Consider the following 23,859-nt stretch of genomic DNA (forward strand, 5'->3'; position numbering starts at 1 on the left):
TATCCCTGATTTCCTTTTTCTGGACTTTAATTATGGTATCGGGCATAGGCTTTTCAGCCTCTAAGGCATCCTCCAGTCCAAGATTTCCCAAAAGGGCTCTTATCTTTATCTTGCATAGGCCAAAATTGTTTTGGTCATCAAATTTCTCAACATCATACCGTGCGGTAGAGGCTATAGAAGCCATTCCTGCGGGTATGTGATGAAATTATAAGTTCTTGATGGTTCTTGATGAGAGATCCGGCTCTGATACCAATTTGTTATAAATTGGGAGCACTGACAACCTTTAATCCTCTTAAGAAACCGATCAAACACCCCTCACAATTCATTGGCTAACACACCACAACATAAACATATAATAGATAACACAAATTAATCAAGAACATAACAATAAATGAAACACGCAAATCACATGAGGAGGCAATTTTTTATCCTGGTTCATGCCACGTGAATGGCACTACATCCGACCTTGAAACCACCACCGAGTAGCCTTCTTTATTGATGGATAATAGTACATGACTTTCCCTCTTTCTCTTTGTCAGATTACGAATCTAACAATGGGGTTCTCGAAGGATCGAGAATGTGAAGGATATTTGAGAGGGAGGAAAGATCAGAACATAGAGAGAATTTAGAGGGAGAATTTGGAGAGAATGGGACGGAAACTCATTTCCGATTTTCATTCAACATGACATGCTCATGCATTGGATCGGTTATTTATACAGATCTGGAAATGGGCGCTAAAAACGGTTTGGCCGAGCCCATGTGCGCTTACAACTTGTCCTAGCATGCTGAAACATTCTACCAGCTATGCCTAAACTCGAATTCAATTTCCTAATAGCTAAATTACACAATTATTTATATTACTTGCTAGCTACCATAACAATCCCTATCCCTTAAAAGGTTTCTTGTCCACAAGAAATGTGTAGTAAGCTTGTTGCATTAGGAAATTAGTGGAGGAACTCCGGCAAGTATTCCCAGGTGTTATTATCCGAATGGGGAGAGGACCATTGGATGAGTACTTGAATGAGAGGGACTCCATTATGGTGGATTACTCTTTTGTCAATAATAGTTGTGGGTTCAGCATTTTCTGGTACTTCTCCCACCATAGGAGGCAAGGTGAGGGTCAATCTCTATGTACCCATAACCCTCTTGAGCAGGGAGACATGGAAAACGGGTTGTATCTTAGCATCTTTAGGCAGTTGCAGTTGATAGGCCACATCACCAATTTTCTCCAAAATGGGAAAGGGTCCATAGTACTTGGGGCTTAGTTTGGATATTGGCTGCTTGGTCAAGGTCTTGAGATACTATTGGTTAAGCTTCAAATATACCTCTTCACCCACTGTAAAATTCCGTTCACTCCTTGTTCGATCCGCCAGTTGCTTCATTCTGTTCTTGGCTTTGGCCAATTCGATTTTCAATATCCTCATTACATCCTGCCTTTGTTGTAGGTAAGTCTCCACCATTGCTACTGTCGTGTGTCCTCCCAAAGCTGGTAGTAGGTATGGTTTATAGCCATAGAGGGCCTCGAAATGTGTCATCTTGATAGCATTGTAGTAGCTCGAGTTATACTACCATTGTGCTATTGCTAGACATTTGTTCCATCCCCTTGGTTCTAAGAAACTTAAACACCTTAAGTATCCCTCTAAACATTGATTAACTCGCTTAGATTGCCCATCTATTTCAGGGTGATAGGCAGTCGACATTAGTAGTTTGGTGCCCAATATCCTCATGAGTTCTTTCCAAAAGAGACTGGTGAAGACCTTGTCTCTGTCCGATACAGTGGACTGTGGAATGCCATGCAATTTCACTACATTCTCCAAATAAGCCCTGGCCACTTCTTGTGCTGTAAACGGGTGTGACAGCCCTATAAAGTGACTAAATTTAGTGAACCGGTCTACTACCACAAAAATACAATCTTTCCCCTCTGATTTTGGCAACCCTTCTATGAAATCCATTGTTATGTTGGTCCAAGCATGATCTGGAATTTCTAAAGGTTGTAGGAGACCAGGGTGGGCTACCGTTTCATGCTTGCACCTTCTACATACATCACATATCAAGATGTAATCTCGTATATATTTCCTTAAATTGGGCCAAGAGAATACCTGTTTGACTTTGTGGTAGGTATTCTAAATGCCCGAGTGCCTTCCCATTGGTGACCCATGTAATGCATGCACTATTTTTGCCTTTAGCTCCTCACAATCCTTGATAACCAATCAGCCTTTGTATCCTATTACCCCATCGTTGAAAGTGTACCCGGGTCTGCTGTCTTCTTTAACACTCAGCTGTTCTAGTAATCCTTTAACCCAATCCCCTTTGTTGTAGCTATTTGTGACTTCTTGAAGCCAGTTCGAAATTACTATGGAGATTGTTGCGTGCATCCCTTCTTCATTGCAGCGAGACAGGGCGTCTGCCTGCTGCCACGTTTTGCTTCCCCTTCCTGAAACAAATTACATAATCTAGCCCCATGAGTTTGGCCATACCTTTCCTTTGTAGCTAGGTGTGTAATCTCTGTTGCAACAAGAATTTTCAACTTTCGTGATCTATTTTGATCACGAACTGTCCTCCCTCCAAGTAATAGCGCCATTTCTCCACTGCCATCAGTACTCCCATAAGCTTTTTTTCATAAATGCTAAGGCCTTGGTGTCTAGGTGCGAGAGCTTGACTAAGAAAGGACAGAGGTCTGCCTTCTTGTGATAGTACTGCACCTATTCCTACATTGCTGGTGTCTGTCTCCAGGGTGAATGGCTTACTAAAGTTCGGTAAGCCAAGTGTGGGAACCTTGCTCAATGCTTCTTTTAATTGCTCAAAAGCCTGTTCTGCTTTTGGGTTCCAATTAAAGCCTTCATTCTTCAACAACTCTGTTAAAGGCTTGCTGATTGTTCCTTAATTTCTCACAAACTTTCGGTAGTATCTAGTAAGCCCTAGGAATCCCCTCAAAGCCTTGATGTTTGCAGGTTTAGGCCATGTTACAACTGCCTCTATCTTCTCTGGGTCAATCCCAACTCTAGCCTTTGATATGATGTGACCAAGGTACTCCACTTGTGTTTGTGCAAATGCACACTTCGACCTCTTGATGCATAACTGATTGAATCATGGGATCTCAAATGTAGCCCTAAGGTGGTTTAGGTGTTAATCAAATGAAGGGCTATAGATTAAGATATCATCAAAGAAGACCAATACAAATTTTCTGAGGTGAGGTTCGAAAATTTGGTTTATAAGGGCTTGGAATGTGGTAGGGGCATTTGTGAGGTCAAACGGCATGACTTTAAATTCAAAATGGCCATGGTGTGTTTGGAATGCAGTCTTGGGAATGTCGTTGGGGTCCATCCTAATTTGATGGTACCCTGAACGAAGGTCTAGTTTGGCAAATACGGTTGCATGTTTGAGTTCATATAGTAGATCTTCAATAATTGGGATTGGAAATTTGTCCTTAATGGTGATGGCATTAAGCTGGTCTATAATCAACACAAAAGCGCCAAGTGTCATTTTTTTTTTTTTAACCAATAGGACGGGTGAAGAAAAAGGATTGTGGCCGGGGCGGATAATGGATTGGTTTAGCATGTCTTGGACCATCTTTTTTATTTCAGATTTAAGTTTAGGTGGGTACTAGTATGATGACCTAATGTTTACTGGTCCAACATTAGGTAACAAAGGTATGGTATGGTCTAGTGGTCTCTTGGGAGGTAAGGTTTTAGGTTCTACAGAGAGGTCCTTGTATTCAATCAGTAAGGTATCAAGGAGGGTCAATTCATGTACCCGCCATGTTTGATTGGAGGATCCTTTGTCTGATTCTTTTTCCTGCTGTCCAATGGCTTGGATTGAAAATAACTGAGCCACTTGTGCCATCTTCTTTTTTGAATAATTCCTGTAGTTTCTTTCCCCTCATCATTTTGCAAGTCCCCACTTCCACATTTCCTTGTAACGCCACCCTTCTGCCCTCTTTTTCTAGTATAACTTCCATATTGTTGAAATCGAAACTGATAGGGCTTACCTCACACATCCAATCTACTCCCAGCACGATGTAGCATCCTCCCAATTTAAGCAATCTCAGGTCAACTCAGAACTCCTCCTCTTGCATCTCCCAGCAAAATCCTAAGCAAATTGATTTGCTAATTACCTTGTCCCCATTGGCTACCGTTATTGAGAGTGGTGGAATACTAGCCGTTGGGTATTTCATCTTCCTAGCAATTGCCTCATCAATGAAACTATGGGTGCTCCCACTATCATAATCATTAGGTAGTTGTCTTGTACCTTCCCCTCCACCTTGATAATCTTGCTATTGGACACCTCTTTGATGGCATGCAAGGATATGGCTCCCCCGTCTTCTTCCTCCTCCTCTTCCCCGATTGTTTCTCTTTCTCCGTCTCCTTCCTCCTTCCAATAGTAGGAGTTGTTTCCTACATTGGTGCCCCGATGTGTATTTCTCTCCACACTTGAAATACAGTCCCGTGACTCTCTTTTTCTATATCAATCTATCCCTGTTTTGCATATTATGAGAGACTGGGGTTGAGCTTGGATACCTGTTGTTTGTACCAAATTTGACCAATTCTCTTCCCGTAGGTCGATTCTCGTACGTTATAGGCCCGACCGGTGCTCTTTTGCTCTAGATCTTTTGTTTCTTCAGCAGTGCCTCAAACGTCATCTCCTGCAAAGCAGCCCCCTCTGCTGCTTCTTGTGCTGTCTTAGGACGGAGGACTTGTCTCAACTCATCGTTCAATCCTCCTATGAAACTAGTTACGAAGTACTCCTCATTCAGGTAAGGATTCTTGTTCAGCATCCTAAACTTGAGCTCCTCAAATTTGTCTTGAAACTCTAGCATCGTTCCTTCTTGTCTTAGGCGATTAAATTCTTGTACCATGTCCCATCTTCCTCACTCTCCAAACCTCTCGCAGAGTCCTTGCGCGAAGTCATCCCAATTATATCTCTCACCTTGGAACCATATATCCCCTGCATCATGGAGATATGCTGCAGCTAAGGCCATTCTCTAGCTCTCCCCTACACGATGGATCTCAAATAATTTCTTGCACCGCCTCAGCCACCACTGTGGCTTCACCTCTTCAAACACTGGAAGTTTCAGTTTAGGTACTGGAAATTCGGTTTGATGTGAGCGGATTGGCACCTCTTGCCTTTTCTTTGGCACTAATTCTTCCACCGTAGCTAGCTCTCCTTCTGATATTGATAATTCAACATTACGATGGTTTCCACTAATTCCCGGTAGAATTGGCTCCGATCATTCCCTTGGTGGAAAGTTAGGGGAGATCCTTACTTGTGATTGGCTCGCAAACATTCTCATCAACTATTGCAACTGATCATGCAACATATTCCCCTAATATCTTAAGTCCTGCATTTCTTCCCTTAGTTGCATACGCATATCACCTCTGAGCCTTTTTGCCAGTGCGTCCAGCTTCCTATCCACCGTTAATCCAACCTTCTCTTCCACTGAATCCATTCTACCTTGCATCTCGGCCACATATGCCGAAACTTGCTGTAGTTGCGCCTCCATCTGTCGCATCCTCCTGTCAGCCATTGCTCGAACAATCCGCAACGAAGAACAGGATTCTTGCTCTGATACCAATTTGTCAGATTACGAATCTGACAGTGGGGTTCTCGAAGGATCGAGAATGGAAAGGATATTTGAGAGGGAGGAAAGATCATAACAGAGAGATAATTTAGAGAAAATGGGAGGGAAACTCATTTTTTATTTTCACTCAACATGACATGCTCATGCACTGGATTGGTTATTTATGTCAATCTGAAAATGGGCGCTAAAAATGGTTTGGCGGAGCCCATGTGCGCTTACAACTTGTCATAGCATGTTGGAACATTCTACCAGCTATGCTTAAACTGGAATTCAATTTCCTAATAACTGAATTACACAATTATTTATATTACTTGCTAGCTACCATAACACTCTCTCCTACGATACAAGCTTTCCCATGAATGAACAAGATTATTCTAACTCACAACTTTCTCACTCTCTTGGCTCTCGTGAAAACAGAAAGAGAATATGCGATAGATTGACTCTCAATCCCCTCAGCCCTATTTATAGAAAATAGGGTGATATTTCCTAGGGTCCGTTATGACATTACTGGATTTGCCCTCTACTAATAACTAATATTACAAGAGTGCCACCCACCTGTCAACTACCCCATAACCGCATACAAAACACTGCACATAATTCTATCACTAACTCGAGACAATCTTCAACAATGGGCAAATTTTGTTAGCCTATCAACAACCACCAATATGTTGTCTTTCCCTTCTGACTTAGGCAACCCCTCGATAAAATTCATAGATACACTAGTCCATGCTTGGTCAGGGACAAGTAGAGGTTGTAAGAGGCCCGGATAAGCCACAGTCTCATACTTGCGCCTTTTACAGGTGTCACAAGTTAGCATAAACTCCTTTACTCCTACTTTAAGCTTGGGCCAATGGAATAATTGCCTTACTCGAAGGTAGGTATTTTGAATCCCAGAATGTCCCCCCAATGGAGACTCATGTAGGGCCTGTAAAATTCTCCACTTGAGATCTTCATTGTTTCCAATCACCAACATGCCCTTATACCTTAACATACCTTCCACCGATGTGTATCTGTCATCCTCATTATGACCCACAACCAACCTCTCCTACAATTCCCTAACTTTTTCATCTCTTTCATAGTTGTCTATCACTTCTTGGTACCACTCAGGGATTATGGTAGTTATGGCTGTTGAACTTCCCTCCTCGTGGCACCTTGAGAGTGCATCTGCTATCACATTTTCCATGCCTTTTTTGTATTGTATAGAATAATCCAAGCCAATTAGCTTAGCCATCCTTTTTTTTTTTTTTTTTCTATTATTGAGTATGCAATTTCTATTGCAATAGAAATTTTAAACTCTCGCGATTTGTCTTGATTGTAAATCTACCCTTTTCCAAATAGTGTCTCCACTTTTTGACAATCATTAACACTGTTAGAAACTCTTTCTCATATATGTTGAGCTCCATGTGTCTCGGGCTCATTGCCTGGCTTAGGAATGCCAGTGGCCTACTGTCAAATCTTAAAGGATATGACTGGGAACTCCAAAGAATTCGTGAGAATTCTAGAGAATTAGGGAGAGTGATAGAATTCGAAGAGAGAGAGAGAGAGAGAGAGAGAGAGAGAGAATTAAGGAAGAATTTAGAATGCATTTGATTCAAATTTCAGCATGCCTGAATACAGTCAAGCGGGTCCTTTATATAGAAAGGATCCCGCACTTCAATTCCTGCTAAAGGGAAGTTTTATTTACACTAGTACCCCCTTCTAGAAATAACAACCCAACTTCCTAACTGTTCATGTGACAACCCCGCCACTTGCATGTTATATTTCCCTGTCGTGACTTACATCATGACACCTCATTTCTTGCATCAACACCACTCCTACCCCTGCCCCACATGCATTTGTCTCCAAAACAAAGGGTTTGTTAAAATCAGCTAACCCTAGGACAAGCACCCTACTCATAGCCTCCTTTAGTCTTTCAAAAGCTTCCTCTACCTCTTGCCCTAGCTGAAACCTCCCTTCTTCAAAAGTTCTGTTAGGGATTTACTAATAACCCCATAACCCTTCACAAACCGGCGGTAATATCTGGTTAACCCAAGAAACCCCCCTCAAAGCCCTTACTGTAGTTGGTTTGGGCTAAGTTACCATGGCTTCCACCTTTCTTAGATTTGTGCTGACCCCATCCCTTGATATTAAGTGTCCCAAATACTCCATCTGATCTTGACCAAAAGCACATTTAGCCTATTTGATAAAGAGCTGGGTAGACCTGAGAACCTCAAAGGTGGTCTCAGGTGAGTCAAGTGCTAGTTCAAGGTAAGGCTGTAGACAAGTATGTCATAAAAAAATACGAGTATGAATTTTCATAGATAGGGTTCAAAGATTTGGTTTATAAGGGACTGAAAGGTGGCTAGTGCATTAGTGAGCTCGAATAGCATTGCCATATTCAAAGTGCTCATGGTGTATTCTAAAAGCTGTCTTGTGTGTATCCTTGGGCTTCATTCTAATCTGGTGGTAGCTCGAGTGTAGGTCAAGCTTTGAAAAGAATTTGGCATAGTGTAGTTCATCCAAAAGGTCTTCCACAAAAGGTATGGGGAATTTGTCCTTGATGGTCATGGCATTGAGTTGGTGATAATCCACACAAAAACTCTACGATCCATCCTTTTTCTTTTGGCTCATTTTCTTTGAACTTGATAAAAGTCTTTATATTTTGTGTTATATTCTTTCTTAACAATTTCTATGGTTTGGAAATTTCAGATGCATCCGTTAGCCCGAGAACCTCATGTTCTTCTACTTTGAAGGTGATACTTATTTTTTGTGAACACGTGTTTATAGTAGAAATTGAAATTGAGCATGGAGAAAAATACTACTTGTCTTATAAATTCTCTTGTTTTGCAGGCCTATATTATCATATATCAAAACGTTTGGCAAGCATTCGTTATGTGTTCATTAATAAAACTGGGGAAGCAAAAAGACTTTGGCTAGGTCTAATGAAATATTGGTGTAACATTTCCCTAACTATTTTCTCAATCTCTATCTTTTGGATTGGGGGATAATGATAAGACCTAATGTTGATAGGTTCAATATTGGGTTTGAGGTTGATAGCATGGTCCAATACTTGGGGGGGGGGGGGGGGGGGGGGGGAAGGATTGTAGGTTCAATAAAGAGGTCCTCAAATTCTACCAACAATTTATCAATAAAGTGTAGTGGTTGTACCTGATCAAACCTTCCTTGGTAAGTGTTAACCGTTAAGTAGAATTCACCTTGCACTACCTTATTAGGATCCTCCTCCACTGCCACAATAGAAAGCAATTGTGTCAATTGGTTCCATTTGTTCTTGAAGACCTTCTACAACCTCCTCCCAATAATCATTTTACAAGTCCTGGTCTCTTCCCCCCCCCCCCCTTTTGAGAGTCATCTTCCTTCCTTTTCTAAAGAAACCTCTATTCGGCTAAAATCAAAATTTATGGGGCTCACTCCTTTCATCTAGTCAACCCTTAGCACCATGTCACAGTCCTCCAACTGTAGAAGCCTGAGATTGGCCTCAAACTACTCCCCTTGCATCTCCCAACAAAAACCATTGCAAGCGGACTTGCTTAGTACTCTGTTCCTATTAGCCATTGTCACGCTCAAGGGTTGGGTACTCGTGAGTTGACATTTTAACCTTCTAGTTGTGCCTTTATCTAAAAAACTGTGGGTGCTCCTACTATCAATCAAAATCACAAGGATGTAGTCCTTCACTTTCCCTTCTACCTTGATAATCTTGTTGTTAGTTACCCCTTTCAAAGCATGAAGTGAGATCTCTCCATTGGCTTCCTCCCTAACTCTCCACACTTACTAGTCTCTTCTTCTTCCAGTATTTCTCCAATCTCTCCTTCCAACAACAATATTTTTTGCTTGCACTAGTGTTCAAGATAATATTTATCCCCACGCCTGAAGCCCAAGCCAGCTTGTCCCATGTGCTCAATTAGTCTCCCTCCTGAGCTTGGTCCCCCCAAATTCTTCACCCCTGTGCTTCCCTTAACCAACTCGCGGTTATACCTTTTTCCTCCCTGATTCAAGGTCCCCAATGTCACAACCTTCTGTTGTTGCCTTTGCATCCTCATCAAGGCTTCCACCACCATCTCTTGCAATCGGGCACTCTCTTGCCTGCTCTATGGTTCGGGGCCTTATCATTTTAATCATAGGTCTAAGATCATCCTTGAGACCTCTCAAGAAACTAAACACAAAATAGGCCTCTGAAAGATGGGGATTGAGGTTGATCATTAGAGACCTCAGTTCCTCGAACCTCCGTTGGTAGGCCTTCACTTCCCCAACTTGTCTTAGTTTGTTAAACTCCTCTATGACATCTGTCATACTCCTTTTCCCAAAACATTCACACAATTTATTAGAGAATTCCTCCCAAGTATAGTTTTCTCTTACTCTAGTCCACCCCTAAAACCAGGCATCTACCACATCATCAAAGTATGCCGCGGCTAAGGTCACTCTTTGACCTTCTGGTAGTTAAACATCCTCTTGCATTTCCTCAACCACCATTTGGGGTTGGTCCCCTCAAATATAGGGATCTCCATCCAGGGCATGGGGAACCCTGGATGATGAAGGTTGCCTTGACCCTCCCGTCCTTTGTCCATCATTGCTTCTACTAATTCTTCTCGATCTACCTCAATTTCAAAGGTTCCATTCACCCTATTCTTATTCTACAAAATAGGCTCTGTTCTCTCCCTACGAGGAAAATCAGGAGCAATCCTTACCGAATTCTGGCGAGTGAACATCACCATGAATTATTGTATTTGTGCTCCCATATCCTCTCTCATTTGCGAGGGACCTCTGCCCAATCTGCATTCCAGCCCTTTGGTTGAGCTTTCCACCTTGCGATCCATTGCCATGATCGCCTCATGGTTCTGGTTGGACCCAATCTCCAATTGATCTGCCATGTTTTGGAATTCTGTCATAGTCAAGCTGATTTGCTGCAACTGCGACTTGAAATTCTTCATGCGGGTACCCTTTGCCATCGTTCCAATACTAATAGAGCTCCGGCCAAGAATCGAGCTCTGATTCCGGAATTGTCAGAATCTGGGCTGGACAATGATCTCTTCCCTAATTCTGTTTGAATTAGGAAGACCCAATATAGAACAAATGCAGGATGAGGACAGAAAGAGAGAGAGATGTTGAGGAAGAAAACAGAATTCTCTTTAATATTCTCGATAACCAAGCCATGAGGGTCTTGGGGAATTTATACAAGTTGTCAAGAGGGTGGACACTGCCACGGCAGATTCTACATTCCTCTGGTTGTAACAACCTTCTGCCATCCTCTAACCACTGACACGTGGATACCCTCTAAGCTTAACAAACTTATAACAGTAAAAGTTAACAGCAGTAAATTTTTTTAAAAATTCCCTTAAACCATGGTCATTCTCGTTACAGCATTGTCTTTCTTAAGTTGTCAATGTTAAGGAGTAGAACCTTCCAAGCAAAAAAGCCACTCTGGATTTAACTCTCCCCCCCCCTCCGTTGCACCCCTTCTCCTTTTGCTTGATGCAAAAGGTAAGGAGGGAACAGCTGGCTAGCTCATCGTCAAAACATGACTTGATTTATTCCTATACTTGTCAGGCCCGGGAAAACCTGGACCCATAGCTGTACACATGAACCCAGCTGAGGGATACAAGTGAGCTGGGTCAATTTTCAAAGCCTCCCTACCCAAGTAAAGTTGCTCTCCCTTGCGTCTCTTATGTCTTCATGGTTGGTGCAAACACTGAAATTGCCTCCTTTTGTTGGCACCATACCTAAATTGGTCCTCTAGATCTCGTCATTAGGAAAAATCAAAGAAAACCAAAGTGGAAGCTAGTTCCCTATCCTGGAGATTGAACCTAAAAGTTGGTAAACGCACAGTGTTCCCTTTGTCAAAGGGAAAGAGTTCTTTACAAAAGCATCTGTATTTGAAGCAATCTTCTATTTGACACAATCTCAAAGAGATTCAGCAAAACCTTGCAAAGATGATTTCAATGCACAAGATGACGAATAAAGTTATTAGTTTATTTCTTTAGGATTTCTTTTTATTATTGGTCATTGTACTGAATTTTGTTTTAGTTAAAGACACTTGGTATAGTATATTATTTACAGTAGAATTTAAGTGGTATTGGACTATTGTATCAGGTAGAGTTTTAGGTATTGTAGGAGTCTCTATGGGCCTGTAAATTTAGCTTTAGTCAGGTGAGATGAAAAATATATTTTTGAGGATGAAAAGAAGTTAAAATCTTTGGATGAGTCTATGCTCTATGGCTCCCCTTCCCCTCTTCTTTCCACTTTCTGTATTCTGTTTCACTTGTTCTCTTCTGGTTTCTCTCCTTATTCTCTCCTTCCCTTGATGCTGGCACATCCAACATGCATGGAGTGGCGGGAGAGTAGAGTGTGTGCGGTAACTTATAGGTCAGTTTATGTGTCAATATGTACAGATAATTTTCCTATTAAATGTGAATAGTTAAAAGTCTATATGTTTCTCTTTCCAAAGTCTATATGTGTCAATATGTACAGCTATTGATCTGCCAATGATCAACTGTTCTCTGGTTTTACTAAGCAAAGCTAATGGATCTAAACTATGATATCCTTGTTACTTGGATCTATTGAAAATTTCATTGGAAACTGTTTGTAATGTAATTGTTTGCAAATATGAAGCAAACAACTATGCTGTGTTTTTCTTCAAGCACCATCTTTTGAAAATGTGCAGGAGTGACTCCATCCGATCCATTCCCATCTCTGCAATAGAGGAGCAAAAGCTCACTGATGATTCTTAATTTTTGGGAGGATCCATAACTTTAACCATAAAGCAAGCTGGATGTAGGGTTTAAGGATTCTATGAAATCCAAATGGTTCTCAGGGCAAGTTATTTCATTGTTTGAGACTAGTGCAGGCGTTGGTCAAGGAGAGCAGCCTAAGGCAAGGTAAACCATAATAATACCTATTTGAGCAACCAGTTTAACAATTTCCAGAAAAGTTATCTGAAAGACTGAAACTAGGAAAATGGGTGCCTTGTAGATGTATGTATAGCAAGGGGTCACTTCGGAAGAAAACTAATTTATAGAATTAGAAAGGCATCTCTCTGATACTTGCTTTATTAATTTGTCACTGATATTGAACAGACCCCTTTAAGCATCAAAGCCATTTGCTGGCTTTGTTATGAAAACGACATACAGTCAAATGGCATAAAATAATGAAGCATTTTTTTATTTTATATCATTGACAAATTAACAAAGCATCAAAGCAGCAAATGGCATAAAAATAATGGCGTATTTTTTTATCCATGATATGCTTCCGTAATTACTGTAAACGACAGTGATAATTAATATGGCATTCAAAGCTGCACAATATCACAAGGAAGATAGAAATGAAGTGATCCTATTACATGAGTATGAGCCGAAGACTGGATGATGTCATATGGATTTGACTCTTGCTGGTAAAGATTTTATAGTATCAGCAACTGTTATGTTTATGCAAGAGGAAGCAAATATACAATTATACATGCCTGATGCTTCTACCAATGCAGAGGGGGAAATGAAGAGCAATCGTTTGTGGAAGAGATTACCATGACTTCTGAAGTAGGAGTCGTCAGCCGACTCTGTTCCTCTTTCAACTTTTTGTATCGTTCTATCACAGATTTCATGCTGATGGAGAAACGAGCCAAACAATGTTATCGCCTTTCATGTATATATGCTTTTATTATGCGTATGAATTTGACTGTATGGCAGGAAATTCAGATTGACAATAACAAGCTTCCATGTGAGAGAGAGTTGAAAGACTGTTATCATTTTTTCATACGCTAGTCTTGAAAAGTGTAGATGCCTGTGAAAGAATTAGTAGATGGATGACTATTGCTTACAGAGTTCGCTCTTTTCCCAAAGCAGGCCTTGTGATGGCATTCTCGTTGTTGGAAAGAATTTCACTGAATAGTATTCAGTAATGGGGTCGTCGTTGGAAATGTTGTATTCACCATTTTTTTTGGAGTGGCGTTTGGATAATAATATATCTGAAGAAATTTTGTATAAACTTTTTTTATGAAAATAATGTAGTTTACTGCATCATATGTTTGAGCAATTTAAGGGACTAATAGAAAGGCAATAATTTAAGTCTTAAACCTATCATGGAAATTTTGCACTAGTGCCAAAGCATGAGCTTTAATATTTTCTAAGTCTCAAGTTTGGTACACCTCATACAAGTTTTTTTTATTAAATTTCGCCTTTTAATTTTTTGTTTGTAATTATTTTCTAGCGCATGAAACGATGGGCGAACTAGATTGATGTCACGGGATTGCGATTGATATCATTGGGCGAAGTGTAATTAGATAAGTTGTTAGAATAGGTGGGAATGCCAATGGTGTGGTTAGGCTTAATTTTCAAACTTCTTTAAATTCAAAACTATTTTGTAATTGATTGGAGAGTCGGAAAAAACACATTGATATTATCCACGTGCGTTCATGAGAATTATCAATACATTTTTTTCTCTCTTTTGCCAATCTCTCTTTCTCTAATTTTCACTTCTCTCTCATTTTTCTCTGGTCTTCCCCCTCATTTGGAGAATTTGCTTGACATTTTAATATTAGAGCACAATCTCAGATAGAGATCATTCTCAGAATTCAATATGGTTGACAACATTTGCATAAAGCAAATGGAAGCGTAGTTGCTGTAGGTCACTATGGTAGTGACCGACATGCAAATTTGGATAGGAAGTATGGAGTCATCTATGGAGATCGTGGTGGAAAAAAGAATTGAAGGAGCCATGAATCAATGGTGGGAAAAGACCCGGAAGCAACATAACCAATTGAAGGAGCAAATGTAGATGTTTGTAAGGATGTTCACGAGCCAACACTTGATAAGACTCTCTAGAATTCCCTCATAGGGAGAAATCTAGCCTAATCTTGTCGAGACACACTCCGACTATTTGGGCAGAGAATGCCTTTGAATTTAAGGCAGATCTGGTGTTGGTAGGGGAAAATGTGATAGAGAAGAGATAAGAAACTCAAGATGCTCGTCATTAGCTTGGTTTTACGTTTTTGAAATTGAAGATCCCCATGTTTGATGGAGTGAATCCTAGATGGTAGGTGCAAGAGGATGTTTAGTTTCTATCAGATGCCTAAATAGTAGTGAGTGACTCTCGTCGCTATTAACTTGAATGATGTGGGAGATGCATGGTTTCAAGAGTGGATTGGTGCTAAGGATGCCGGTGGGCTGAATTTGTGAAGGACCTCTGTGAACGATTTGGTGATAATAATATGATAGACATAGTGGAAGAGTTCAATAAACTACTCCAGGAGGGATTAGTGCAATCCTACCAATTGAAATTTGAGAAGCTCAAATCACTGATGTTGATCTTGAATCCACATTTAACGAAGATATACTTTGTTTCTAGTTTTGTGAGCGGATTAAGTGAGGAGTGTTAAGGCTTACTGTCAAGATGCAACAACCCAAAACCATCAAACAAGCAGTCGAGTGTGCACGTTGCAAGAGTTGACAATGGAGGCATTGATGAAAAAGCAAAGATGGCATATGAGAAGCATGAATTTGGGGACACTCCAGCTAAGAAGAATGAGTGTAGGGAGAGAATAAGGAAGGAGCAATCAGGGGGGCATAAGAGTGAACCCATCCAGTACAATTATTCCATTGCCTATATAACAGCGGAAAGTTGGTTGAACAAAGTAGGCAAACAGGCCTATGCTACCGTTGTGGGGAACAGTATACTCCATGGCACCAATGCCAGAGGTAACTTTTGTTGTTTGAAAGAGAAGAAGAAACAGAAAATAATGATGAAGGGGTAATCTCACAGGTGGAAAGAGAAGGAAAGGAGAATGTGGAGATCTTACTCCACGCTCTTAGAGGGCTTACCAACAGTAAGATCATCCGAGTAAAAAATAAGGTGCAAGATAGCAGGCTCATGGTGTTGATAGATAGCGGAAGCACACATAGCTTCCTGGATGAGGGGACGACTAAGAAGTTGAAGTATGAATTGACAAGGACAGAACCCCTATCTGTGACTGTAGCAAATAGTCACGAGGTGATTTTTCGGTCTGCTTGTGTGGGATTTTGTTGGGAGATCCATGGAGAGACTTTTGACATTAACCTAAGGTTGTTGAAATTGAGGGGTTGTGACATAGTATTGGGGGTAGATTGAATTAAATGGGTCAGCCCTATAAGTTTTGACTTCAACAAAATGGAAATCACGTTTGAGAAGGAAGGTCGAAAGATGAGACCTATTAGATAAATTAAAGAATGCATTGGTCTTTAGCAAACTAGATCTTTGATCAAGGTACCACCAAATCCATATGAACCTTGATGACATACCAAAAACTCCATTCACTACTCACCATAGGCATTATAAGTTCTTGGTAATGCCCTTTAGCCTTACCAATGCTCCTGCAGTATTTCAAACTTTAATAAACCACATTTTTAAATCTTGCCTCCACAAATTCATATTGGTTTTTTTCAATGATATCCTTGTCTATAGCCTTTCATTTCAACAACATATCAACCACCTAAAGACTACCCTAGAGGTCCTTAGATTTAATCAATTGTTTATTAAGAAATCTAAGTGTGCCTTTGCGCAACCACAAGTGGAGTAATTGGGGCATGTGATATCTCGGGTAGAGGTGAGTACTAACCCTAAAAAGGTGGCAGTTATGTTAGCTTGGGCAAGACTTACAAATGTGAAGGCCCTAAAGGGATTTTTAGGTTGACTGGGTACTATAGACAGTTTGTGAAGGGCTATTGGGTGATATACAAACCCCTAACTAACGTACTGAAAAATGATAGGTTCACTTGGAATAAGGAAGCATATGAAGCTTTTGTGTAGCTTAAAAGAGCTATGAGTGAAGTACCCACATTAGGGTTGCCTGATTTTTCTAAACCATTCACCCCTCGAGACCGATGCAAGCAACATAGGGGTAGGAGCAGTTTATCACAGAAGGGAAGGCCATTGGCTTTCATTAGCCAGGCCTTAAGTACAAGGCACCAAGGGTAGAGTGTATATGATAAAGAGCTCATAGCAATCGTAATTGCTGTTGAGAAACAGAGACATTACTTGGAGGGCGTAGTTTATTATAAAGACAGATTATGAGAGTTTAAAATTTATTCTACAACAAATGTTACATACGTACCTCCAGAAGAAAGGGATGGTACGGCTAATGGGGTTAGACTATGTCGTCCAATACAGAAATGGGAGGGAAAACAAGGTAGCAGATGCCTTATCCATGTGCACAGTAGAGGCCTCAGTAGCATCTGTTGTAACAGTTGTTCCTAATTGGTATCTAGAAATCCCTGCTAGCTATGGAAATAATGAATGGGCAAATGAAGTAATGGAGCAATTGGTTTTAGAACCAAAGAGTAGACTTGGCTTCATTATGAAGAATAGGGTGTTGAGATATTAGGAAAGCTTAATAGTTGGGGATAATGAGGAATTGAAGGGTAAGATCTTGGAGACATTACATGGATCCCTACTTGGGGGCCATTCCGAGGTACAAAACACTTACAAATAAGTTAAGCAGTTGTTCTTTTGGCCTAAGTTGAAGAAATGTATAACTAAGTATGTGATGAAGTGTGACACTTGCAAGGGGTGGAAGCATGAGATAGTAGCATCCCTCGAGCTACTCCAACCACTCCCTATTCCTACTCAAGCTTGGACTAATATATCCATAGACTTTATGGAAGAGTTACCAAAGTCCGAAAGTAAGGATTGTATATTGGTAGCGGTGGACAAATTCACTAAGTACTCCCATTTTATTGGATTGACTCACCCTTTCACAACCCAAGAGATGGCCCACCTTTTCCTAAACAGAGTGGTCCAACTACATGGTATTCCCTAGTTAATAGTTTCTGATAGAGACAAAATCTTCACCAACCTCTTTTGGAGAAAGTTGTTTAAGAGTTTGGAAGCTAAATTTCATATGTCATCAGCCTATCACCCTGAGTCTGATGGCTAGACTAAATGAGTAAATCAGTGCTTGTAGACTTATTTGAAATGTTTATGTTTTCTACAACCTAAGTGGTGGCATCGATGGTTGTCATTGGCTCAATGGTGGTATAATTTTTGCTATCACAGTTTCATTAAGATAACCCCCTTCGAGGCTTTGTATGGGTACGATAGATTCCTACTTGCAGTAGAGGCAGCAGGTGCTTAAGGTGTTATAGAAGGAGCTGGCAAATACTCAGAACAAAACTAAGCAACTTGCTTATTAAATGAGGAGTGACAGGGAGTTTATGGTCGGAGACATGGTCTATCTTAAGCTCAGACAAGCTCATTTGAAAACTCTAGCCCCTGGCCAACACTCCAAGCTTAATCCAAAATATTTTGGCCCTAGCAAGAATAGGGCAGGTAGCTTATAAGCTCCAGCTATCCTTGATTCTTAGATACACCTTGTGTTCTATGTCTTGCTGTTGAAGAGGTCCACACGAGACCATATGATGAGCACAATTTTGCCACTCCTATTACCAAGATCCTATAGAGATTTCGATTAAGTAATCTAATTTTCACCCATAGAATAACGCGTGGAAATACTTTCCTAATCTACTCAAACAATTTCCTGAGATGGCTGGCCTCTTATGAACTTCTTGGGGACAAGAAGTTGCTAAAGAAGATGGGAATCGTCACGGGATTACGATCGATATCATGGGGCAAAGTGTAATTAGTTAAGTTGTTAGAATAGGTAGGAATGTTAATTGGACAATTATGCCTAATTTTTAAACTTCTTTAAATTCAAAACTATTTTGTAATTGAGACAAGTGGCCATTGGTGCCCACTAAAAAGTCGGATTAGTATAAAAAACACATTAATATTGCTCCTAAATATTTATAAAAATTATTAATACTCTCTCTTTCCTCCCTCCCTCTAATTTTCATTTCTCCCTCACTTCTCTATTCTTCCCCCTCATTTCGCCAATGCTCCTCTAGTCAAGGAGAATTCACCCGTCACTGTCAGAATTCAATTCTGACAATTGAAAGGGTACGGCAAACTTTAGGTGCTTGGAATAAATTAAACGGGTGGTGTAGTGTAGTGGGTGCAGCGCTTCCAACTCGGACCCAACCTGTATATATATTTGTTTATTAACATTAATTTAGGTATCGGGCCTTGCTTGTAACAATAATCATTTTGTAACGTGATTATGGTACATTTTTCAAATGTTACTGATTGTAGGGTTTATACCGTAACAATATGGTTGATTGCATTAACAATTTATCTTTTTGTTTTTAATCATTATTTAAAATATTGTCATTATTATATTTCTTTTTTTTTGTTGTTGTATTATTGTGACTTATTTATTTTTTCATCTCCGTCTTAAAATTTGCAGCATGCCACATTTTGACTGGAGATGAGTTTCAAATATTAAATCCATATTGATCAAGAAGGTTACAGAAAATATGTAAATAGAATTTATTTACAAAATATTTATCACTCTTTGTCCCTAATGATACAAACTGAAATACAAGACACTGAAATAAAGTAATAACATAGAAATAATTGTTATCATGATCATTTTATCCATTATTCACATATTATTACATTATCTTAGAAATAATTGTATTGTAGTATCAGAAGTTGGGAAGATTATATTATTGAGACTTAGTGGTTGAGATGCATCTTTGGAGATTTATTTTGCCTATTTATCTATTCAAATAATTGAATAATATTATCCATTGAATATATATATATATATAGCATTAATGTTGTATAGAGTTAAACACTAACGTGTATAGTATAGACGTTATTATAATATATATGAGTGTGATTATACAAGAATAAAATGATAAAATGAGAAATAAAATTATTTATAATAAAGTTGAAATAACTCTTATAAATAAAATTTTTTATAATAAGGTTGAAAGAACTCTTATTAATATATATATATATATATAAATACTTCACAAATTGTTGTTTCTTTAAAACATGGATAAGGTGTATTACATTTTTCATGTGCTAAAAAATATAGGCCAAAGGCATACCCTTCCTCACCTTTTACCATTTAACCATTTTACTCCCTTAATTTAAACAAGAATCTATTAGTCCCGTCAACTTCTAATTTTGAAACTGGTAGATGCTTGGGTCAGCATGTGTGTTAAACACGCAATTGAGATGCATGCAGCACCACCATCTTCTTCTTCTTCTTCTTCTTTCTTCCCTGTCGCCAACGACCTCTCGCTCGTTGCCTCTCTCTTGCTCTCGCTCTCTCTCTGTCTGTGGTCGTCAGCGGCATGGGAGGCGTTGACTGGGGTCCGGGGGTCGTCGATAGTAGCAGTTGGGCGTGGGACGGGCAGATCTGGGCCAATGGCGTGGGAGGCGAGCGATCGCTCGCACTCTAACCTTCCTCGTGCGGGTGGGCGGCGATGGTGTTGGGGGGCGATGCAGGCGTCGATTTGGGTCGAGGGGCCGGCGATGGCTTCGATTGGGGTCGGGGAGGGCCGACAATGGCTTTGATTGGGCTGGGCGGGCAGCGATGCTATGGTGTAGGTCGATCTAGCAGCTAGGAGATGGGCGGGAGTCATCTTCCTCTTCCGTCACCGACAATTGTCTTCCTCCTCTTTCGTTTCAGGCGGCTATTTGCCACCAACCCTCTTTCTCTCTTGCAGATCAAGATACATGGCATGCTCCCATTGGCTTGGTTAATGTGGGGCCCACATTAGACCGCACGTGTAACTCACGCATAATGCTTGTTTCACTAAGGTATGTAGTTATTACAAAATTAGTAATTGAGGTACACGATAGGTCCAAAATTGGAAGTTAAGGGGGTTAATAGGTCCTTGTTTTAAGTTAATGGGGCAAAATAGTTAAGTGATAAAAGATGAGGGGACTGGGTATGCCTTTAGCCAAAAATAAATGTGATATATATGTGGCCTCCATGCATGCAAATACATAGATTAATTGGCAAAAGGCATGAAAATGCCTATCTGGCTTTGGGTAAAAGGCTATTTGGCCCCTCAATTTTTTAATTTTGTAATAATTATACACTTGGATCAAATAAGCATAGCGCTTGAGTTACCTATGCAGTTGAGGTGCGTGAAGGCAACACCATCATCTTCTTCTTCCTCATTCCTAGTGCCAACAACCTCTTGACTTCCTCGTCGTCACTAACAGATCTCTTGCCTACCCCGCCGCTGACTGACCTTTTGTCTTCTCTAACTCGACTGGCCACTCGCATTCTTAGTTGCTGACTAACCCAGGTCCCTTTTTTTCTCGCTGTCGACTAACCTTAGTCTCGCATTTCTCATCATTGAATCGACAGTGGCATCGAGCAATCAGAGTTTGTGTTTGTGAATCGAATACGACAAAGGGTAACGACAATTCATGTTGCATGAAAATGGCAGCACCGAGCATGAAAATGTCAATTTGTGTTTGTGAATCGACAGCGGCTCAACCCAGTTTGTGTTTGTGAATTGATGACGACACCAAGCAAACGGAGTTGTGAATCAACAGCATAGAATACCGCCAGAGGTTTCCATTTTCTTTACCTTCCTCTTTCATAACGACGATTCGTGTTGCACATAAATAGTGACACTGAGCATGGAAATGTCAATTCATGTTCATGAATCGACACTAGCTCAGCCAAGTTTGTGTTTGTGAATCAACGGTGGCACCGAGCAAACGGAGCTGTGAATTGAAAGGGAAAGCTAGGGTCAAGGTCGTCGGCTTCGACCTCCGTCGCGTTGATCGTCGCAGGCCCTCTCTTCTCTCTTGTAGCATCGAGACACAATACATCTTCTCATTGGCTTGGTCAATGTGGGGGCCCACGTTAGACTGTGCGTGTAACTCACGCACTATGTTTGCTAAACCCAAGTGCGTGATTGTTACAAAATTGGAACTTGAGAGGCACAATAAATTTGAAATTGAAAGTTGAGGGATATAATAGGTTCAACTTGAAATTGAGGGGCCAGATAACCTTTTATCCAAAATTGAAGGATATTTTTATGCCTTTTGACTAAATTAATCTTTTTAGTTTTCTCAATTTTAGCTTCAGTTTTAGCGAGTAGGGATGTTTTAATTGCCATGACAAGACAATCACACAAAAACAAAATATTAATATTAATAATTTATGAATTTCTTTAGCATTAAAAAATATTAATAATGTTTGTGGCTACCAGATACATTAATTAATTTGAGAAGTATTCGTAAACTCAACAATAATATCTTATGTAATAGTCTTGTTCTTCGATGACATTAATTGCTAAATCATTGTCAGACTCATGAACAGTACTTAGATAGCAGGACTTTGCTACATTGCTCAAGAGTTTTACATACACACATGCAATGACAAAAGTACCCCTTACTATTGGTCATTTTCTCTGTGCTCTCTTTTCTCCTTTTCCCATGGCCACCTTTGTTCTCGCCTTTCGCCAACTGTAATTGCATCATCTCTATCCGCAAGGAAGAAAGAGGATTCAGCGACTTTCGATGCGAGATGAGATGACGGGAGAAAGGTGGCGAGCAATAGCCATTGAAATAGGAGAAGAGAGAGCAAAGAGGAGGCAGCCAAGGAAAGGGGTGAAGGGTATTTTCATAATTTAATTATCAAAATATTGTATTCAATCATCATCTCGATCATGCAATCGGGCAAAATAGCAATTTCCATGTAGTTATATTAGCAATGTCACAATTCATGCATTCTTAGCTATACAATCTAGGAAATTGCGACTTTGCTTGATTGCATGATTGAGAAGATGACCGAATGTAATATTTTGACAATCAAATTACGAAAATATCCTTTACCCCTTCCCTTGGACACCTCATCTCTTCTCTCATTTCCATGATCGTCACTTGTCGCCTCGCCTCCCATCAATTGCCGCTGCATCCTCTCTCTTTGTCACGAATAGGGAGGATGCAACAGCGATTGGTGAGATGAGGCAAAGGCAAAGGCGACCATGGGAAGAGGAGAGAGAGCAGAGGAAACAGTCAAGAGTGAGGGGTATTTTTGTCATTGCACCTGTGTATATATGAAACTCTCAGGCAATGTATCAAAGTCCTAACTAAATATTATGCAGGCAGCTCAGCTAGTCAAACGTGTTACAAAAGTAGGATTCAAAAGGCCTGAGAATCGATCCACAGAAATGAAAGAAATAATACAACTGCCAGCGAACACAAAAACTAAGTAATGAATCAGAGATTAGCTCTTAAATTTAACATCAAATTCACCCTTGGAGTAGGGGGAACTATAAACTCGTAGTTAACAATTCGTCCTTAATTAATTTAAAAACTAACCCAAAAAAACCTAGCAAAAGAAAAACTCAACCAATCACTTACGTACAAAACCACTGTAAATGCAACTTCTATATAAATGCATTATATTTTATGTGAAAACAGGAACGGATAAATCTAAATGCATTGTAATTAAAATATATTAAGCCGCTGGGTTGGGAATATATGGTCTGAAGGGCATGAATATTCTGAAAAACTCTTTATCTTCTTAAAAAAATCAAAACAATGGTTTTGAGCTCTCCCCCACAAACCATCCCTTTTCATGTTACTTTGAAATTGATATAAAACTCTTATACATATAGTAAGAAATAATAATCTTATAAAAATATTATAATAATAAAGAGGATTGAAGAACTGGAGTACACATAGTTATCCATAGCTAACTAGTGACGTGATAATAATGATGATTGTTGGGATTGAATCTATATATTTTTTAATTTAGACCATAGACACACTTATTGAGATAGTGCTATACATGTATCCTAAAAATGCATATTAGAAATTCATATCCAGTTTACCTAAAAGAAAAATGAAGTTCATATCATAAAATTAACGTTCACGTATAGATATATATTTGTGTCTTAATTAGCCTGTTTAAACAAGCTTGTAAATTAAGCAGGTAACGTTTACTGAAATGATGATTGATCAATATCTCTATCAAATATCAGATTGATGCATGCATATAACCAGTTCAATGCGAAGAGAAGGCAGAAAGACATGAATAGACAGACTTGAGGTTTCAGTTTCACCAGAGTGGGGAGGGGAGGTCAAGGGAATGAAATAATCTAACCTGGTGCTTGTAAAATCATAAAGCTTGCCGGTGCTTGAGAAGATCATCACTCCAACTTCAGCATCGCAAAGGATCGAGAGCTCCTTGGCCTTCTTGAGCAATCCATTTCGTCTCTTCGAGAAAGTCACTTGACGGCTCGTCGAATTATCGATCCTTCGGATCACAATCTTCCCTCTCCCCATTCGCTAGGGTTTTGCCACAGACACCTTCTCGCCAGCCCTAGATCCACAGATAAACATCACAGACAGTCTAGAAAATACATCAACATAATGAATCGAGACAAGAACAACACGAGAAATTCGAACGATAATCGGCTATAAATGGAAACATCCGCGCA

General features: G+C 40.0%; 1 protein-coding gene and 1 long non-coding RNA gene across 13 annotated transcripts in view; one reads left to right on the forward strand and one right to left on the reverse strand.

The window, feature by feature from the left end:
- The window catches only part of LOC127801060 (uncharacterized), a 43,894-nt gene extending 30,576 nt beyond the window's left edge, over positions 1–13,318 (forward strand). For 5 of the 12 annotated variants that reach the window (XR_008022940.1, XR_008022946.1, XR_008022947.1 and 2 more), the window contains 2 exons: positions 8,267–8,310; positions 8,408–13,318. This is a non-coding gene — a long non-coding RNA (uncharacterized LOC127801060). Of the gene's footprint in view, positions 1–8,038; positions 8,098–8,266; positions 8,311–8,407 lie in introns of all 12 variants that reach the window. The other 7 variants (XR_008022941.1, XR_008022943.1, XR_008022948.1 and 4 more) reach the window with 6 other exon arrangements.
- Positions 1–23,859, reverse strand: part of LOC127801059 (MADS-box transcription factor 23-like) — a 54,074-nt gene extending 30,215 nt beyond the window's left edge. The window contains exons 1-2 of the mRNA XM_052335875.1: positions 23,523–23,859; positions 13,089–13,167 (exon numbers count right to left, since the gene is read on the reverse strand). Coding sequence (XP_052191835.1) covers positions 13,089–13,167; positions 23,523–23,704 — 261 coding nt within the window. The 5' untranslated portion in view covers positions 23,705–23,859. The remainder of the gene's footprint in view (positions 1–13,088; positions 13,168–23,522) is intronic.

Source organism: Diospyros lotus, chromosome 5 (assembly GCF_014633365.1).
Source record: "Diospyros lotus cultivar Yz01 chromosome 5, ASM1463336v1, whole genome shotgun sequence".
In the NCBI taxonomy this organism is placed as follows: domain Eukaryota; kingdom Viridiplantae; phylum Streptophyta; class Magnoliopsida; order Ericales; family Ebenaceae; genus Diospyros; species Diospyros lotus.